This window comes from Onychostoma macrolepis, chromosome 06 (genome assembly GCF_012432095.1).
Source record: "Onychostoma macrolepis isolate SWU-2019 chromosome 06, ASM1243209v1, whole genome shotgun sequence".
Classification (NCBI taxonomy): Eukaryota; Metazoa; Chordata; class Actinopteri; order Cypriniformes; family Cyprinidae; genus Onychostoma; species Onychostoma macrolepis.
The window spans coordinates 8,109,865-8,132,163 of NC_081160.1; the positions used below are offsets into that span (position 1 = coordinate 8,109,865).

Genomic DNA, 22,299 nt, shown 5'->3' on the forward strand with positions numbered 1-22,299 from the left:
ATGAAAATGCTTAGGCTGTGTGTATGTTTAGGAATGTGTTTTACCTGCTCTGTACGATGGCTTGCTCTACGCGTGTGCTCTTCTCTGTAGGTGGCGTCCCGGCAGTGTTTTGGCTCATGACAGACAGGAACTGTAGCAGTAGTTTGGTGCTCTCTGTTTTCCCAGCTCCACTTTCACCACTGGTAAACACACATGCACACATTCATTTGTGACCTTCACTGACATTTGTGTTACCCTGATTGAATTTGCAATGCTGTGAAATCTGATAGCAGTTTGTGGCAAAGGTCTAAAGCCACAACTGCTCAAACTCAGCCTTCAGGTTTAACACAAATGAGATTAGTAAACTAAGATACTATGTAATAATGGATCAGTGAGTAAAACCAAAAGAATTCCAAACCTTCCTCACATTACCTACATGCTTTAAAACAAGATACAAAAAAAAAATCACTGCATTTTTCCAGTAAGAAGCGATAGAGATATTTTTAGATAGCACAAGGGAAATTAATAATATTATATATAATATTTTATATATATATATATACATATATATATACGTATATATATATATATATATATATATATATACACACAGGTGCATCTCAATAAATTATAATGTCATGGAAAAGTTAATTTATTTCAGTAATTCAACTCAAATTGTGAAACTCGTGTATTAAATAAATTCAATGCACACAGACTGAAGTAGTTTAAGTCTTTGGTTCTTTTAATTGTGATGATTTTGGCTCACATTTAACAAAATCCAACCAATTGAATGAACATACTTTCCAGAAGGCCAACAATTCACTAAAAATGTTTTTTTTTTATTGGTCTTATGAAGTATTCTAATTTGTTGAGGTAGTGAATTGGTGGGTTTCTGTTAAATGTGAGCCAAAATTAAAAGAACTAAAGACTTCAACTACTTCAGTCTGTGTGCATTGAATTTATTTAATACACGAGTTTCACAATTTGATTTGAATTACTGAAATAAATGAACTTTTCCACGACATTATAATTTATTGAGATGCACCTGTGTTCATTCAGGGTCAGTTTGTTTATAATAGATGCCATATTGTCAGACAGGCCTGTTTCTTTTTTCATTTCTAATGTAAGTGTATGGAAGTCTTGTGTGTTTTGAAAGTTTTACAAGGAGTTTTACATAAATTAAAGTAAAACATGCTGTTTGGGGTCTGATGATAATATTTAAAATAATGATAATAATAAATATATTAGTGACTAAGGCAGCACAATTAGTCAGAAAAAAAGTCACAATTACAATTACAGCTACCGAAAATTGTTGATTAAAGTATTTTATTTATATTTACACTGTTGCACCAACGGTGCTATACTCAGTAACCAATCAGACGTGTTTACATGAATCACTGCACATAAGAAATCCATTAAAAATGGCAAAGATTTGTTCAGTGCATTCTAATAGGAAGTTGTTTTTTATGGTTATAAAAAATAAATTCTTTGTATGGTCATACTCATTCCAGCCAATGAATAATATACAATCATGACTTTTAGCATTTTATGAGCGCGTTTTACTGATAATCTATTTACTGTATTCTCATGTTCTGCAAGTTTGTCTGCTTATCAAGATCAAATAAAGTGTTTGGAGGTCTTATATTACCTGATCAGGACACATTGGCTATCATGTCTCTTCCATAAGCAGCGGTAGCACTCATTGGCAATAGCAAAGATGTGTGGTGGCAGCTCGCCCAAATGATGCTGACTGTACAGCTCCACTGCAGAGGGATCATACAGCCCACTGATCTGCTTATAAGGATTCACGGCCGCCAGGATAGAACCTATGTTAGTCTGAGAGATAGAGAAAAAGTGGCAGTAAGTTAAGGGGTATTGAGTATAATAAAGCCAGCAAATAGTAAAACAATAAAACCAGCATATTGAAACAAATGCACACACATTTGTGATCAGTGTATATTTTAATTTATACCCACAGATAAAGGGAAATTTCAGAGGAACTTTAATAATCAGTATATGATCCGGTCATATTTCACAGCTGGTTGTGTCAGTGGGTCGTGAGAGGATTGTGGATGATGTTTGTCCTTATCTATGAGCACTGTGACAACATAAATCCATCTCATTTAATATTGACTGCATTAGTAGATGCTGGTTTTATTAATGTGTTTATGTGTGGGTGTGTGATTGTAATTTTCATATACTGTGGCTAACAACACCCTTGCTGACTGGCAGTAATATGATTTACTGGTCTTAGCAACAGCAGTGATGATGAGATTAAATTGAGACATTACTTGATTCCTGGAGAGGTGCCAAACACATCTAGACACAACATTATGGACACTACACAAATGAGAAAAAAAAAAGATATCACTGTATATTATCTGTGGATCTGAAATCGTGTCAATGTTGTCCTTACAAAAAAAAATATTTTGTTGTTACTGCCCCAAGAGGGCACTATAGAGAGAAGAGTCATTCTCATTCAGGTCAACCATGTCCTGGTGTCTCAGATAAATCAGATAACCACTGCTATCAGTCATCAACCTCAGATGCTAGCAATGCAATGCATCCTGGGAAAGGTGAATTACAGTATCCATTTACCAAGATGGGATAAGAGAGACCCTCCACATTCACTCCACTGAGCACAACATGACACAAATCTGCAGTCTAAGGCAAGATCAACAATACAGCAGCCAAATGAAGTCTTGCATGCAGTTTTATTTTTTTATTCAAATGACAGGGAAATTTATATAAGCAATTTTCAGACACTGATAGTGAAATTTTATTCCAGCTCTACTAATAAAAAGCATTACACTGACCTTTGCTAATCGTAGAAACATCCATACATAATTTCCTGTATTGCATATGTGAACTAGACTGATTTATCATACCCTGTCTCCCATTTCATTTCCAGCACAAATATACCAAGATAAACAACCATACAGCTATTATCTCACTTGTTCGAGCAGGTTATTGGACTACACTCTGAAATGGGTTTAGATTGCATGATGTGTTTTGGGTGTAGATGACTGTCGGATGTTTTTGTCCCTCTGCAGTGAACTAAACAGGGCAGGTCGTGTTCACGACTGTTGCTAGTAATTACCTCTGACACAGGGACTGAGACTTTATAGTCCAAGTGCCTGTAAAAATGGCATTTATTTGTGGTGAAATACTAAAACAATACCAAACAATTTGATAAATTGTAGTAGTCGTGGGAAATATGCAAAGTAATGTAGCTTTATTAGTAAAGATTTAAACCGATGTGTGGTTAGTTGTGGTTACAGGTAGGTTGTTTATTTTATGACTTTTTTTGAGGATGGCTTATCTAATCAGAATTTAGTCCCATTATAAATTATAATGTGTGAAAAACAGTATTTTATTTTGATATAGTGTCTACTGAATCACAGGTATTAGGGTTTTATGCAATAGTTGATTCAAATAGTTTTTGCATTTGGTCTTGTCAGAATGCTGGAAATTGGAAAGTTTTTCTGAAAGATTAGAACACCTTTAGGATATAGGCATCAAAAACACATTAAGAGACATTTAAAAAAAGCCTCTTAAAGGTATACTCCACCCAAAAAGAAAATTCTGTCATCATTTACTGACCCTTGTGTCGTTCCAAGCCTGTATGCATTTTTTCTGCATATACTGTATATATATATATATATATATATATATATACACACACACATATTTAAATGTTGATAGCCAAACAGTTTCAGTTTTCTTTGACTTCCATTGTAGATTGTAGAGTCAATGACCAAAACAGTTTGAATATCAGCATTCTTCAAATTATGCTATTTTATGTTCCAGAATAAATACACTTAATACAGATTTGGAACAACATCAGGGTGAGTAAACGATGACAGAATTTTCATTTTATCCCTTTACAATCTCTAATTTAAAATAATATGATCATGTTATATAACCACATAATGCATTTCTTTTTTAAATAATATATTTTTAAGCTTCTGTCTTCAGTTAAGTTTATCACTTTATCAATAGCTCTGTATGATGGAAGATTAAAAAGAATCTGACATATAAAAGCCGTGTAATCATGCTGAAAACTTCCAGTATGCTTGTCTCTGTCCCAGTCAATCCTTACAAAGAATGCTTTACTGGCTTTAAGGTCTCTTTCTATGGATTTTGCAAAGGTCAAGCTGGAATGTTTGGATCATAATGCAGACAGTGAGTCATATCATTTCCTCCAGGCTACAACTCTAAACCAGCAGTCTGGGATGTATGGCTCTGTTTAGACCAATGAGGTTCCAGCTTGCACTCACCATCCGATCACATGAACCCTTCTCTTTGTCAACATGATCAGTAAGACCCTATAGTGGCTCACATTTATTTAAAAACATGTCCAGAGGGCCTATTCTTTGATTTTTCACTTTGTCTCTCTCACACACACGGATGCTGTTACAGTGTGTGAAACATACAGTATATACTGTATAAAAGTGAGTTGAATTACCAACATAAGAGCATTATTGCAAGTTATGAACAGATGGTTAATAGTCGGATTCTGGATTTTGCAATTCATTTACAATACAATAAAACACAGTGCTATTTTTAGCATAAATTCTACTTCCTAATTATGAAAAAGTCTGTCCATTGAGCACTTGCTGAGCGCAGTTTTAATCTTCTGTTGGTATTTAAGCTGATAAACTCACTTTAAACAATGGAAATAAAAGCAGATGCTGAAACATTTACACATTTGGGCCATCATTTACAGTACATATTTTAGTATCAGTTTTGTCTGAAAACCCAGTTTGGGATGTATTAGGTTTCAGATGTTTTTCTTGAAGAAGGAAAGTTCCTTAATCAAACAGGGTTTCCTTTCAGTCTCAGGCCGAGATGTTTAATATCACTCTGCTAAACTTAGGCAAGAAACTCCGGTTCCTCTCTCAGCCAGTCAGACTGCTGCCCACCCTCAAAACTCAGAATACAAAACAACAAAGGATTGATTACACAGGAAAGAGGAGTGAACCCTTGTGCATTAACTGCCATCCTGACCTACTTTTTAACAAAGTACTGGCATGAAGAAAAGTAGAGAGAATCCCTGGAGAAAATTAGAAAATCTCCATTTAATTAAATTAAGAATATTGACATTAATGATCCATTAATGATCCCACATTAGAACCACAGCTCAGTGTGCTGAAGCGTGTGTGCAAAATACAAGGCCACAGCTCTGACTAATCCATCTTTTTAATCATCTATTGTCTGTAGACCAATCTTACTGCAAAACAAAAAAATGTCCAATATGTATATAACATACATAAGAACCATGTATGAAATGTACAGGGTTCAAGGTTATTATAATTCTGGATTTTCAAATTTGTTTTTATTTCAATAATAATTTCAAACGATTTAACTTGCAGTTTTGTTTTAGTTAGTTTTAGCAATGATTTTCATTTTTACAGTTTAGGTTTTATTTTATGGACATTTACATTTCTTTATATACACTACCGGTCAACAGATTTAGGGTTGATAAGATTTTAAAACTTTGTAATTTTTTTTTTAATGTCTGTAATGTTCACCAAGGCTGCATTCATTTGACCAAAAATAAAGCAATAACAGTAATATTGTGAAGTATTATTACAATTCAAAATAACTGTTTTCTATATGTTTTCAATTTATTTTAAAATGTTAATTTACTCCTGTGATGGCCTCCAGTGTCCCATGATCCTTCAGAAATCATTTGAATATACCAATAAGCTTGGTGCTTAGGAAACATTTCTTATTATTATCATTATTATCAACACTGAAAACAGTTGTGCTGCTTAATATTTGTGTAAGAACAGCAATTATTTGAAACAGAAATCTTTTGTAACATTATAACTTTCTACACTCTTGTCACTTTTGACTTTTTGTCCTTGCTGAGTAAAAGTATTAAAGTACTTAGAATCAAAAAGCGTGCTGATCCCAAACATTTCATGTTTAGCTTTAGTGGCCGATCATACACTTTTGGCCTCTAACAAGTGAGGAGACTTTTGACGAGTAGACAGACAAAAGCAGAAAAAATATCATATGGCTTAACAACGTTATAGGCAACTTCACTCTGGTTTAGATTAAGATATCTAAGGTGTGTTAAATGTTTTTAAGGAGACAGAACAACATTTGTTTTTAATGAGACAGAACAACAGAAGACATTTGCAGCAAAGTTAGATACAATAATAACCCTGATAAGGTCTGAAGGACATTCGTGCGGTCAAATGTCTGTATCATTCTTACATAGATGTTGTCTTTCTGGTATCGCTGATGAAGGTTGTGCATGATGGCGGCCTCATGGAGCTCTGCCAGCGTGGACATGTCCTCCACTCCATCAATGCTGCTCTGGTGCATGGGGGACACCTTCTCCCTGTTCACCTCCGCCTGCTGCAGGTACACCGCCTGAAAGACAGAAACAGACAGAGTGGCCTTAACAAAATAACACAGCTTCCACACACACCAACCTGCTGATACACAGATGCATGAGTAGTATATCACAAAAGGGGAGAGGATCCTTCCTGGGCCATTTTAAGGGAATGCCTGCAGTTGAATAATGCATTAGTCAGACAGCAGGGTTCCCGCTTTTCTGTTCCGTAGAGCTTCAGCATGCTGAGGCCTTTCTTTACCCTTTATACCCATCAGGCACTGCTTGACAAACAGCAGATGTGTTGGCAAGTAGAGAGTACAGTCTGGCCTATTTAAACTCAGAAAAAAGGAAACTTTTAATAATGCAGGAGTTAACATTAAACGCATGTGTAATATGTAGCTTATAAATGTCATTGATAGCCACTGAATTCCATAGTATTTTTTTCCATACTATAGAACTCAATGGCTACCGTCAACTTTTTGGTTACCAACTTTCTTCAAAATATCTTCTTGTGTTCAACAGCTGAAAGAAATTCATACATGTTTGGAACAACTTGAAGGCGAGTAAATGATGACAGAATTGTAATGTTTTGGTGAACTAAGATTTTTTTTTTTTTTAATTTTACAATATATTGTAGAAGAAAAGATGTTTAAATCTCATATTAAAACACATTTTTTTAGGGTAGCTTTTACTTGAATTTTTGGTATTAATTCTATATTATATTACTTTTAAGTGTTTTGAATGCATCTCTTCTCTTCTTGCTTATTTTATAATGTTCATATGGTGGATTTTGTTGTTTTACTTGTTTATGTAAAGCGCTTTGAGATGTAAAATTTAAAGGTGCAATAGAAAATAAAGATTATTAGTAGTAGTAGTAGTAGTATTATCTGCTGATACTTCCTTTACACTGCGCCTTAAGTATTAAGAGACAACTATAATTAAGTCATTTGTATGTTGATTTCCTCAAAAATTAGGGTCTGCAGGCACGGAAAAGTGCTCCGAAAACCTGTTTGATAAGAGTCATTATTTTTTTGCAATTTGGTGATGATATCGCTGCAGAAATTACACACTTCAGTTTTAATATCCATGTAAATTACATGAACTCTGATAAAAGCTTCTTTGCTTTATTTGACTGGACAGAACAAAAGGAAGAGACATTCTCTCTCTTTCTCAGCATTCTGTCTATTTCTTTTCTGCTGAAACCTCACTCGTGTGCAGAGAGCATAGCCCAGTTCATGAAGGGAGAGCTGAGAGCCTGATAGATTAAAAATCAATACAGCCACTAATGTGTGTGTGTGTGTGTGTGTGTGTGTGTGTGTGTACCGTTCACTTCAGGTATAGATTTATGAGCTGTTTCTATTCAAACCCATTAAATCAGCCACAATCTTTTTAAGTGCACACACATGTACATATATCCCAGCACTGGAGGGCAAGACAGAGAGAGAAATATGCTTGCCTTAGTTACATGCTGCTAAATTGGGGTTGACAGACTGAAGAGAAGAAGGAAAGGTCAAAGTTTATGAGCTGAGACAAGTTGCTGCTAATCAATACAACTGACAGTAATGACATTGACCTTCCAGAATCCTGATCAGAATCAAACCTTATTTAGAAATATAAAGAAACAAACCTGATTTGGAATAACACAGAATTTCAGTGTATTTTTTTTACATATATATATTTTGGGGGGGCTTTTATGCCTTTTATTATTAGATAGGACTATGCTATGTGGAATGCAGACAGGAAAGTATTGGGTGGAGAGAGGGGGCGGGATCGACAAAGGACCTAGAGACGGGATTCGAACTCGGGTCGCCGTGAGCACAGTTGTGCTATGTCACTAACCACTAAGATATCGGCGCCGACAGAATTTCAGTGTATTTGAGAGTGTGCGTTTTGAAGAGAGAGCGCAGACATAATATACTGTCAAATCTCTGTATCACTTGTGTATGCTTTAGATAATTTGCTAATATTTAAACCTTTGTGTTTGCCTGTGGTTATAGCTTAAGTGTCTCTGGTTATAGCTTATGATGCTTATATAACATGCTTATTTAAATAACATTTGAAAGACACTTCTAACATTCAGTCAAAGCTGAAGACCTGAAATATAGCGCAAATGTCTACTACTCAATACTTTTGTATGGTGTGTTTTTTGGAGTTTTACAGTAATTATCATACATGAATATACACAGCTAACAGGGAACATACTCAGAATTTTGGCTAATGTTCTGGCAAAGAAACAAAGGTTCTAGCAACAATAACGAAATATTTGTTCAAAGTTCTAGTTATTCTCTTTGATAATTTGGTCTTAAATGATGTTCTCAAAACTTTAACACAAAACATTATTTATACGTTGTATATGGAACTTTTTTTCCCCCTGAAACGTTGTAGTTGGACATCTACCGTTTTATAAATGTTACTACTTTTAGATTGTATATCATGTGTGCAAAATGATAAAATGGAATGTTTCAAGTTTGCATAACCAAGAAAAGCTTTTCGGAAACAAAAAAAATGTTCAGACAACATTCAGAAATAACATATTTATAACTTAACGGGAATGTTAGCAAAACATTTTTGTTAGCTGGGCAGTATCTAATGTGGATTGGACACATCTCAGATTTGTTGTATGTGTGTGGACTGACTTCTTTTGGGGACAAAATTGTACCCAGAAGCAAACTAAACCTGACAAAATCTCCTAAAACCTCTTTTTCAGGTCATCCTCATTTGTAGAATTGGTATAAAAAAGTAAATGTTTTAGGGTTAGGTTACTGTATTTATAACTATCTGTAAAAACAATTTAAGTATATGTAATGTCCCCATTTAGATAGCTATGTAAATGTCTGTGTGTTTTTGGTTGTGAGTCTGTGATGATTGTAAGTTTAGACGCTGAAAAGAGGAGATGAGGAGGTCTTCACGCTCCATTTTCTCCACCCACCCACTCACACACGCACACAGCCGCTCCATCTCTCTCCCCTCAGTGCATGGATATTCCTGCAAATCTGTTTGATGTTTGAAGCTGCTTTGCATGATTCAGACGAAAGCTGAAAAAGAGCATGGGAGAGAGAGACTATAAGCACCAGTGACCTACATTCACACCTATAGAGAAACAGAAGTGCAACAGAATGCGGGGGTCCTGAGATGCATGTTTAAATTTGAAATAAAAACAAGGCCCACATGGAGTGAGACACTGAAAAACAGTGAGATGTAACTTAATGGTTAAAGACATCTGTCTGCCTGTGCACACAGACCAAAAATTATATAATAAAAGTGCCCATGTGTCATTGACCCCTAAGTTCATCACAGACAGACTGATGACCATTTGGATTGCTGGAGACTGTAGGCCAGTGATAGGCTTGTGTTCAGCAATATGGAAATAAAGAATACAATATATGGATTTTTTAAAGGCATTGAAAAAATGCTTTCATTTGTCACAAATGTATTGTGACTGAATTATTTAAATATCATCCTTTTCACTGCAAATAATTAAACCACAGTTCAAAAGTCTCTAATGTGTATACTAAGATTACATTTATTTGAGCAAAATACAGTAAAAAACTGTTTAAAAAATTGTATTACAATTTAAAAACTAAATTTTATTTTAAAACATCATTTATTTCTGTGATGGCAAAGCTGAATTTTCAGCATCATTACTTCAGTATTCAGTGTCAAATGATCCTTCAGAAATTATTCTAATAATATGCTGACTCAAGGAACATTTCTTATTGTTAATGTTATCAACATTAAAATCGGTTGTGCTGTTTAATATTTTTGTGGAAACAGTGAGAATAAGTAACCGATGATAAGTAAGTTTAAAATAACAGTATTTATTGGAAATCAATCTTTCTAACATTATACTAAAATATCTTTACTGTTATATGTGATCAATTTATTGCATCCTTGCCAAATATAATTGTCTTTTGAAAACTTTTGAACTTTTTTTTGTGTATGCATGTCATTAAATGCAATAAATTCTATCAACATATTTGAAATATAATACAATTAATTTCATTAGGCTTTTTCCATTTTCATTTTATCCACTGAGCTTACATTCAGCATCTTCTGATGTTTCTCAATGTAAATTGAATTAGAAATAGCTCTCACATACATGACGACACAAAGAAAGGCCATCTCAGAAGGGGGTGGGTGAGACGCCTTCGAGCGCTGTAGCTCAGAGTTACGTGTGAATTCGTATAGTCAACTTCTCAAATTTAGGTTACAGTCTATTTTTGTGCCTCGGAGTTTTTAAATCCTATAACAAACCTGTGAACGCTTTAGGTGAACTTGCACACATACGCACACATGTGCACTGAAGCAGTGAAGCAGAAGACTCACCTCAGCGTGAATAGTAGGAAGGAGATACTCACTGACCAATGCTCCGGAGGGCACACACCAAAAAAAGAACCCACACACAGTTTTTCCAGCTGATACCCTCTTAAAGGAATGGTTCACCCAAAGATGAAAATTCTGTCATTAATTACTCACCCTCATGTCATCTTCATTCATCTTCGGAACACAAATTGATGAATTCCGAGAGCTCTCTTAAGTATGTGATACTCTCCAAAATTCTGCTATAGGGTGATGAGGAGGAGATGAATTGTTGAATAAAGTCTTTATTTTAGTTTTCTTTGCGCACAAAAAGTATTGTCGTAGCTTCGGAAAATTATGGTTGAACCACTGATGTCACATGGATTATTTTAACGATCTCCTACGTTTCTGAGCCTTAATCATGTAAGGATCCTTGCTGTCTATGGGAGGGTCAGAGAGCTCTCGGAATGCGTCAAAAATATCTTAATTTGTGTTCCGAAGATGAACAAAGGTCTTACGGGTTTGGAACGACATGAGCGTGAGGAATTAATGACAGAATGATTTTTGGGTGAACTATCCCTTTAAAAATAAAGGTGCTTCACAATGCCATAGAAGAACCTTTTTGTCTAAATGGTTCCATAAAGAACCTTTAACATCTAAAAAACCTTTCTGTTTCACAAAAGGTTCTTTGTGGCGAAAGAAGGTTCTTCAGATTATAAAAAGGTCAGAAAGAGATGGTTCTTTAAAGATCCTTTGACTGAATGGTTCTTTGTGGAACCAAAAATGGTTCTTCTATGGCATCGCTGTGAAGAACCTTTTAAGCACCTTTATTTTGTTGGGGAAAACAGTTAAAACCCAAGGACCAGGTGTGCTGAATGAAGACCAGGAGTCAAGAAATGCGATTCAGTTGAAGAAATTTACTGAAGAAAATAGTTTGCCGTTTCAGGCAGAAGTCATCTTTAACACTCCAACGGAGTTCGTCGGCCGCTCTGGTTTACAATTCATAAACACCAGCAATTATACTCTAACAGAGGTTGCAAATTGCATCAATCCATGTCATCAAAATTCTGATTGGTCAAGACATAGATAAACATAGAAAATGTCCACATATGGCTGTCAAACTTGAAGCATATCTTCTAACGACTATTTTGGTGACAAGTGATCAGAGGTCAGACGCAATACATCTCTCCAAAGAAGTATATCTGATACGCTGGACATTGGCAGACGAACATTTCGTCCTGGGGCTGTCTCCGCATCTCTCTGTACAGACAGATACTAACACACATATGCAGAGAAACACTTATCTTACTTCAACGTTGCCTGGCTCAGCCCTAAACCTTATCGGATATGGTCACACACACACACAATGAGAGCAGCTTCTTAGAGAGTAAAAAGGCAGACTAAAGCCATATTTAGCTTATTTTCTAACATGCATAAATGTACCTTTGATTAACAATGAGAGCAGTTTCTTAGAGAGTAAAAAGGCAGACTAAAGCCATATTTAGCTTATTTTCTAACATGCATAAATGTACCTTTGATTAACATTTGGTTATAACATTCAAGAAATGTTATAATTAATATTATTATGAAGGCCATTGTAGATCTGCGATCCGCTCCTTCAATTTTTAAGAGTGTACAGAGAAATATGGGAAAACACACCAGAATTCCTGACGTACTGACAAAATGTTAACACGTTAACTTAAATTCTTATTCAACTTAAAAGGACAAGGCCAATATTATGACCACTGACATTATAAGTGCCCTTTTTCACATCCTCAAATTCAACCTAAAAGGACAAGGCTGACAATTCAACCTTCTATGACGGAATCAAGCTCTACCAACACAATATAGCCCTGTGACAAAGTCAGAAGAACCCTGCTAGCATAACTACATTACAAAACATTTTAAAGTCATGAGAAGGTTATGCTAACACATTTACACTATTCTCTTAAAGGAATAGTTCACCCAAAAATGTCAGTTTGCTGAAAATATACTCACCCTCAGGCCATTCAAAATGTGAATGGGTTGGTTTCTTCATCAAAACAGATTTGGAGAAATTTAGCATTACATGACTTAAGGACATTGCACACGGAGTCTGAAATTTTCACGTGCATTTTTCCATTTTTTCGTATTCCTCATCCTTTCTTATCCAAATGCATGCTACAGATGCGAAAACGCAGAAAATCGAACCTGATCCGAATTTTTTTATGACGGATGAAAGTTTCGGAGGCAGTGTGTAAACGTGATTGACACAACGTGAGGTTGGACTCAGTGTGCAATGACCTTTACACACCAATGAATCCTCTGCAGTGAATGGGTGCCATCAGAATGAGAGTCCAAACAGCTGATAAAAATATTATAAAATCCACAAGTACTCCAAACAAATCTATCCATCCTTAGCTCCATCCATACTCTGTCCATCAACTAACTTCTTGTGAAGCGAAAAGCTACATGTTTGTAATCATCAAATTAAAGTTTTTAACTTTAAACTGTTGCTTCTGGCTAAAATGTGAGTCCTCTATCCATAATATTGGTTTCTCCAGTGAAAAAGTCACTTTGTCTGAATCAGGAGAGAGATATGCACAGTTCAAGGACTGTTTACAAGCGAAAATAGCCAACATATAGTTGGTGGATTTTGATGTGAGAGGATAACGGGGGATGGACTTTTTCACTGGAGGAAGGATTATTATGGATTATGGACTGATATTTTGGACAGAGTTTTGAATTTTTTTCTTACAGACACAGCTTTTTACTTTACAAAATGTTAACTGTGGGACTGGAGTCGTGTGAATTATTTCTGGGTTACTATGATGTTTTTATCAGCTGTTTGGACTCTGACAGCATCATTCACTTGCATACATGTGAGCAAGTGATGTAATGCTAAATTTCTCCAAATCTGTTCCAATGAAGAAACAAACTCATTTGCATTGAGGGAAATATTCCTTTAATATGTTTTGCTTTATGCAACATTTTTTATGTTTTCATAATGTTGCAAAAACGTAGCAGGTTGCATATCATTAAATTTTGATCTTGGTTACATTTGCATATCTTAGTTGTTTCTTGAACATATTTAAAATGTTTCAATTCACATGTACAATCCACACAAGCATGCATGCGTGCATAGTATGCATACTGTCCCAGTAACTCGGTCAGAACCACTGGAATGGGGTCACTCCCGTACTTAACTAAATTATTAACCAAATCAGAAACGAGAGCGAGCGAGAGAAATAAAGCGAGGAAAAGAGAGAGAGATGTCAGTTTGCATCCAGCCCTGTACTATACTATACCTTAAAATCCACATAAAAAATTCAGTATTCTCCAACAGGGTTGCCATTTCAAAACATATCCCACACACAAGCAAAACAGTTATTCTAACCCTTTGGACCAAGACCTTAGGGCCAAAAACATGGGTAAGAAGACCCCCAGAAAGACAATATGGAGCCTGCTGGAGTTTCCTGTAAAGGCTGCCTGAGACCTAACAGAAGGCTGGATTGGTGTATTGATTTATGGAGGAGGGTTTGAACTACTGCAGAGAATGCTACTGAATATTCTTATGTCAGCACAAGCTCTCTGGTGTTCAGGGTATGAAACATCAAGGTTACCAGCATACAGGCTGCAGACAAATGCAGACTTAGATAAAACCTAAAGGAGATTTTTCAAGTTTTTTTTTTTTGGAACCTGCCTTGGATTGGCTGTAGAACTGGAAAGTTTGAATCATTTTAGGGATTCTGTTTATTCAGATGCCCATTTCAAATAATTGGTGGGAAAAATATCACTTATTCATTTGAGTGAACACTCAAAAGTGTTCCTTTATATTATACACATATTTTCCTACACATTTTACAGCATTTTACACATGTTTTTTATTTTATGTTATGACAGATGATTAGAAAATAAACCCCCTAGACAGGCCTTTTTAAATATTTAGTTTGTTTTATTGGGAGTATTGTTTGCTGTAACAGCTACTAAAAACTATAAAGTAATTTATATTGAAAGTAAAAGTTCTGTTTAAATGACTGGCTTTATTCTGTGAAACACAAAAGAAGATATTTTGAAGTATGTTACAACTGTTCATGCCCATATAATGAAAGTCATCTGACCCTACTGACTTTCATTATATGGGATTTCTTTCTTTCTTTTTCCAAAATATCTTTAGTGTTCCACAGAATAAAGAAATGCATAAATGTTTGAAACAGCATTTGAGAAAATTTTGTGGTGGATTTTTTTTGGTGAACTGTCTAATTAAAGCTGCAATTTGTAACTTTTGCACCACTAGCATTACCAAACATACTGTAATTGCAAAAATATTGTTTTTACAACACTCCCTCCATTTGTTATTGGTTGGTCAAACAGAAGTTCCACTCCAAACTTGGTAAAGTTAATGTTAATATATCAAGCGGGTTGAAATTTGTGATGATTGTGCCACAGTGCCACAGGTGAGGAAATTGTGGATCGTGATCTTGCGTGAAAAAAGCTGTGATAGGATATTCTTGCCATGTTGCCCACCTCTACCAAGCATGTACATGAACGAACATATATGCACCACAAACATACAAACACAAATGTTTGTAGACAAAACAGAAATGCAAACAGGCTTCCTGTATGCATCTGTACATACAGATAACCCTTCCCTGCTGTGCAGTCTCTCTTTCTGAGCAGAATCCAGGCCAGCACAGCTGTTATTATTAGCCTGACATCACAGCTCTGCCAGCTCTAACACCCACAGCTATCGCAAACTACTTACCTCTATCAGCACTGTGAGTGCTTGTGTGGGAGTTTAACTGCTAATACAACCATTTGATTACAATTAAACCTCAAAACAGAGGCAGTTCTGATCACTGAACTGTACAGAAATGTGATAGACACAGTTTGGTGCACAGACTCCATCACATTGACAAAAGTATTTACTGTAGAAACAAATTAAATCTTTCTGAGGTGTATTTTACATGAGATAATATAATCTTTATTTTCCATTTTGAGATTTTGCAATAGTGCCATGTACAGAGAATAAAACAAAAGACATTTATCAAGGAAATATAATAAGGCTCCCACATCATACATCTGCTCATAGCCATGAGAACGGCAAAACAAGTGACTGTTCGGGACATTTTTTAAAATTTGAATAAAATGAAAACTAAAAGACTTTCAAATCACACGAGCCATTATTTTATTCACAATAGAACATAGAGAACATAACAAATGTTTAAACTGAGAAAATGTATACTTTTCTCCACTAAATGAGCTCATTTCAAATTTGATGCCTGCAACAGGTCTCAAAAAAGTTGGCACGGGGGCAACAAAGGGCTCAAAAAGCAAGACATTTTGAAAAGATTCAGCTAGGAGAACATCTAGCAACTAATTAAGGTAATTGACATCAGGTCTGTAACATGATTAGCTATAAAAGGGATGTCTTAGAGAGGCAGAGTCTCTCAGAAGTAAAGATGGGCAGAGGCTCTCCAATCTGTGAAAGAGTGCGTAAAAAGATTGTGGAATAATTTAAAAACAACATTCCTCAACATCAAATTGCAAAGCCTTTGCAAATCTCATCATCTACAGTGCATAACATCATCAAAAGATTCAAAGAAACTGGAGAAATCTCTGTGTGTAAGGGACAAGGCCGAAGACCTTTGTTGGATGCCTGTGGTCTTCGGGCCCTCAGATGACACTGCAGCACTCATCGGCATGATTCTGTCATTGACATTACTAAATGGGCCCAGGAATACTTCCAGAAACCACTGTCGGTAAACACAATCCATCATGCCATCTGCAGATGCCAACTAAAGCTCTATCATGCAGAAAGGAAGCCATATGTGAACATGGTCCAGAAGCACTGTTGTGTCCTGTGGGCCAAGGCTCATTTAAAATGGACTGTTTCAAAGTGGAAAAGTGTTCTTTGGTCAGAGTACAAATTTGACATTCTTGTTGGAAATCATGGACGCCGTGTCCTCCAGGCTAAAGAGGAGGGAGACCTTACAGCGTGTTATCAGCTTTCAGTTCAGTTTCAAAAGCCAGCATCTCTGATAGTATGGGGGTGCATAAGTGCATACGGTATGGGCAGCTTGCATGTTTTGGAAGACACTATGAATGCTGAAAGGTATATAAAGGTTTTAGAGCAACATATGCTCCCCTCCAGATGATGTAATTTTCAGCAGGACCACATACTGCAGCTATTACAACAGCATGGCTTCATAGTAGAAGAGCCCGGGTGCTGAATTGGCCTGCCTGCAGTCCAGATCTTTCACCTATAGAGAACATTTGCCGCATCATTAAACGAAAAATACATCAAAGATGACCACGAACTCTTCAGCAGCTGGAAACCTACAGTATATCAGGCAAGAATGGGACCAAATTCCAACACCAAAACTCTAGAAACTCATAACCTCGATACCCAGATGTCTTCAAACTGTTTTGAAAAGAAGAGGAGATGCTACTCCATGGTAAACATGCCCCCGTCCCAACTATTTTGAGACCTGTAGCAGGCATCAAATTTGAAATGAGCTCATTTTGTGCATAAAATTATAAAATTTCTCAGTTTAAACATGTGTTATGTTATCTATGTTCTAGATAACACTATTCTTTGTAAGGTAGCTGTATTTATAGGCCAAGGAAGTAAGTAGATTTAAATCAAATTGTCAAGTTAAATTAATTTGTTTAGCACTTTTCACAATACACATTTTTTCAAAGCATATTCACAATAAATCTTAATGTGTATAATATCTTAATGTCTTTATGCCCCATAGTATCATTTAATAGATTAGAGCTGGGCGATAATATAGATTATGCTTTTTGATGAAACAAGCAATCAAGATGTTAAGATATGCTATATAGTAAATATAGTAAATTACTGACTCTTTTCCCATCAGATTTTCCCCTTTTAAAAGTATGAATTATTTTCCAGTATATATAGAGAAAGATTAAATATATCTATCTAATTAAAAAACTTAACTTAGCATGTTCTAATTGAGGGAAGCTAATGCAAAAGCAACACTATTTACTTATAATGGCTTACTGGTATTTTTCAGTCTCTATATGACATTGTTGCATGTCCAGTTATACCAGAAGGTTATAAGCACTGGCTCGTTGGGTTTGTCAGAAAGGTCTAGTCAAATTTTCTCCAGCTGCATCACCTTTCAAAGGACACCCTGTTACCATGACAGCAAATATTAGTGGACATCTCTGCACTAAAATAAGAGTGTTCTATCTCTTCTACTCTGTCTCTCTTTCGATCATGTGATTATTAATCTACATATATCACATTGCACCAGAACTGGCCAAAAGCTCATGTAGAATGGAGGAGTGCATTATGGTTGGTTATATGATATAGTCTCTTTTACATGGTCGTTTATGGAGGGTGAATGCATTGATTTAGCCTCAGACGTGCAGATGGCAGACATACACACACAAACATGCATATGCACACACACACACACACACACAGCTCCTCAGCACTGTTATGATGACATTCAGAGCACAATACCAAGCCAGCGTAATCTCTGACTCACACAACACCCATTCAGCCATAAAGGGCAACATCTGTGTGTTTGCATGTGTGTGTGTTTATGACAGATTGCTGAGTCTTACCTCCCCATAGTCAGTGGTGAGCACCAGGGTTCCATCTCCACAGGAGTTCACTGTAGATGGGACCAGCTGATCTTTATGATTCACCCACACTCGAGAACCCTGCAAAACACACACAAAAGCAGTCAGACACAAACCAGCACAATCCCAGATTATATGTAGTCATTCACTGTTGAAATGTATGTCTTTCAGGATGACCTGTGGGTGGCTTTTCATTTCTAAACACTCACAGCTGCCCACACACAAAGCTTAGACATGTCTTTGTGCACAAAAGTCTGATTCAAGCCTAAAAAGTTTGTGTTTTTTGGCCTTTTATTATTACAAAGCAGTGAAGTAAAGGCAAAACTGATACCCTCAGAGCACATTATAAAGTAGAATGTATAATGAAAAAAGTATGAAAAGAAACAAGCACAGTCTTCCCCCAAAAAACAACTGGGTCATTTTTACAGGATCATAGTATTGCAATATTGATCCTGTTAAAATATATAATTTTAAAAATCAAAAAGATTGATATAAAACAAATCTATCATAATGTGACTTAAAAAATTACAAAAAGTCTATATTGTTTTACCATTACCAAACTGTTGTTGTGTTATGTTAGAGTCTTTTCTACTTTAAAATTTCATGTTTCATACAATGTGTTACTTGCCACTTCTTTATAATTGTTTATGAAATGTACTTGCAATTTCTGAGTGAAAATTGTTTAATTGTTTAATCCAATCTGATCTCATGGCAATTTGTACATATTTCACTAGGTGGCTGATTCGTATGAAGTCACTCATATGAATTTGTACGTTTTCTGAAAAAAATGATTAATTGAATTTACTACATTTTTTAAGGTAAGTGGTTGCAATCAATTTATTTTAGCTACATTTAAATAAATTTATCTGACTAACTTTCAACATGTTTTTTTAATGTAGCTAAAATAAATTGTTTGCAACCATTTACCTTAAAAAAATGTAGTATCATTTTTTTAGTGTATTTTACGAGGTGGCAAATTCGTAGGAATTTATGCAAATGACCACCCTGAACCCCGCTCCTAAACCTACCCCTCACAGAAATCAGACAAAATCGAATTAGCCACTTCATAAAATACGTAAGAATTGGTTGTGACTGAGAAAGCATTGTTAAATTCTACACCAATTGCTTTAAGTGTACATTATATTCTGACATTATTTTCAATTTAGCTCAAATTACACAAGGCAATTTATTTACACTTAAAACACATACATAACTATAAGGAAATGTTTAACACCTTACAAAAATTCAAAGATAATCTCACCATCATTGAACAAGGCACAATGACCCAACAACATTTCTTACATAATATTACAAGATTAAATAATCACTTTCAAAGAAAATACAAATGAAGTATGAAAGGTTTTCAGACTAAGCAAATTTATCATGGGAGGCTTGTGCGTTACTAAATTTCCCCACATTATAATTTGTAAATGCAATAACGCACAGCAAAGTGAGCAATGATGTAATTTCAGATGTCCTCCTGCTCTTCTCCACAGTAAAGTGCTGTTCTGTGTGAGCACCAGACTGAATTATGGCCAGCTGTATGAAGTTAACTACTAATAATTGGGAAACGGATCGATAAGCCCTTAGCTTCAAAGAGGAAATTCAATACACAATCACCAGCTTCAACAAAGAAAATCACACATTACTTCCAAAGCATTAAATGGCCCAGAAGAAACATCCATTTACATTTCCAGTATTATTTTGTGACAAAATTCCCTAATACCCACAGTAAATGAGGTAAACTGTCACAACCTGACAGAATTCACAAATATTATACTACTGTAATTAAAGAGGATTTTGAAATAAGTATTTGAAACCAACATCGAAATCCACTAATAGACAACACAAGCATGTAATTGAAATTTTGACTCATTGGACGTACATAAACTCATGCCTGCCCACAAACAAACAGAGAATAATGTGTGAATCCACCCCAAACCTCAAACTAGAAAATGATTGTAAGTTTCCCAGACATGGACATCAGAAATACTGATTTTAAAGCAGATGACCTCCCCTACGACACATGCATTTCTGGACAATAAATAGGCAAACAGACAGGCAGACCGAGAGACAGACTGATAAACCGATAGAAGCTGTTCTTTGTCAACAGATGGTTGACTATGACGAGCAGTCCCACCTCCAGTCAGAGGAGCTACAGTGGTGAAGACAAAAGACAGGCTGCTCTGCCCCTGGGTAAAGGAACCAAGCCAGGCAGAAAAAACACTTACAACAGACAGCTGAGCTACATACACTTACACATTTCATTTCCATTAGAAGACATTAAAAAGATTTCCCTGCTCTTTTGGGGAAAAAATCATTCAGTGTACTATTGACAACACAAAACTCCCTCCACAGCCTATCCAGACTTTATTGAAACAATAATGGGTTATTCAGAAATGAAATCATCACAGCCAGCACTAATATTAATGCCTATTCACAGAAGCTAATATAAGATCATTTATATATTATGTACAGTATCAAAAATAGCATGACCTATGTCTTGTGTCTTAATCGTGGAAGAAACTGTGACAAGGGGAACAGCAGTAAAAACAGATATAGGGCTGCAATTTACAATTTTGGGGAAAATGTAAGTTTGATTTTTCTGATAAAAATTGTGATTGTGATTATAATATTACTATAAATATAATAATAATAATTATTATTATTATTACTATTATTAAAAAATGTATTTAAGAAAAATATCATATTAATTATGACTTATTTTCAAAAAAAAATTTAATTAACTCACTGAGATTTTATTTTGGGAGAAACTGTAATGGCGAGTTCACACTGCATGATTTTAACCCCGATTTTCACTCGCCGACAGGTTTGCGCTCAGCCATATTGTGATTTCGGTTTTATTTCAATTAATCGTGCAGCTTTTTGCCACTGTTTGTGTTGTGTGCATGGGAAGAAGTTCAGAAATTAAAAATGACTTAATGATGTTTGACTTGTCTTTCTCTCAAGCACTCTTCATGTTCTTATCAGGAACTCCTGGCTTTACACAGCCGCAGATAGCATCTCTAACAGGATCAGGAGCTGCTACAGTAATTAGCACAGATGCAGAGGCTGTTGGTTTGTGCCCCAATCTGAGCGAACGAATCATTAATGAGAGCTCAGGCCCTATGGAGAGCAGGAGTGTGTAATCATGCATGAACACAACAGAGATGAAAGAATTCAACGTCTTCATCAACAGATAACTCTGCTGTTGCTCTTGCACAGCTGTCAGTAGAAAACCACTACATCCACTGGAAAACATGAAAGAAACATCCAACCACACACGTATGTGAGGGAATAAGGAGAGCATGCTCTTAGTGGGGGAGGGTATGCAAGAGGGTCTATATAAAAGATGCAGCCCCTGAGGAACCAGCAACATTAATGACCTGACTACAGGGCTGCACAGTTAATCAAAATAAACCTAAAATAAAAATATTATTATATTTAATACTCTATATTTTTATTTTACAGTAAAATATTGTTTTTATTTCATATTTTAATATTTTATATTTTATAATTTACATAAAAAACAATTATTATTTGGTTATTTATTATCGTTATTATTATTTTATAGCCATACTGATATATTATCAAAACATTTGCCCAAATTGTTTAGCCCTACCAACAAGCACAGCAAATCTGGGCTTGTTCAGTTGCATTAAATACTGCAGTCACGCTATGTAAACCACAGCACATAGACTCACTGAACCAATCAAATAACTTTTATGGAACATCTGCACAACCTTGAAAACCACTGGCTTTCAAAATCTCCTTGCACAGATACAAGCCATTATTAACCTTCATGTAATGACCAGTGTAATTAATCACCAGACAGCTTCTCAACCTCTCATCACCCACCAGTGAGGGATTTACCAATTCCAGCAGACAATAACATTGACAATGAGAAGCAGAGGATGTGTGGATCAGTGCCTGAATGATTCTTTGAGGATTAATAAAGCATCAGGGAAGTGGCACACTTGGCAACGTGTTTGAAATGCAGAATAGAAGCATATGTGTGGGTATTATGAATCAAGCATGATACAGCTGGACAAGGAGACATGGAGAGAGAA

General features: G+C 35.6%; 1 protein-coding gene across 3 annotated transcripts in view; it reads right to left on the minus strand.

Moving 5' to 3' along the window:
• The window catches only part of myo10l1 (myosin X, like 1), a 64,285-nt gene that overhangs the window by 23,439 nt on the left and 18,547 nt on the right, over window positions 1-22,299 (minus strand). For 2 of the 3 annotated variants that reach the window (XM_058780113.1, XM_058780114.1), the window contains exons 2-5: window positions 18,212-18,310; window positions 6,208-6,366; window positions 1,628-1,815; window positions 45-179 (exon numbers count right to left, since the gene is read on the minus strand). In XM_058780113.1, coding sequence (XP_058636096.1) covers window positions 45-179; window positions 1,628-1,815; window positions 6,208-6,366; window positions 18,212-18,310 — 581 coding nt within the window. Of the gene's footprint in view, window positions 1-44; window positions 180-1,627; window positions 1,816-6,207; window positions 6,367-9,268; window positions 9,315-18,211; window positions 18,311-22,299 lie in introns of those variants that run through there. The other variant, XM_058780115.1, reaches the window with a different exon arrangement.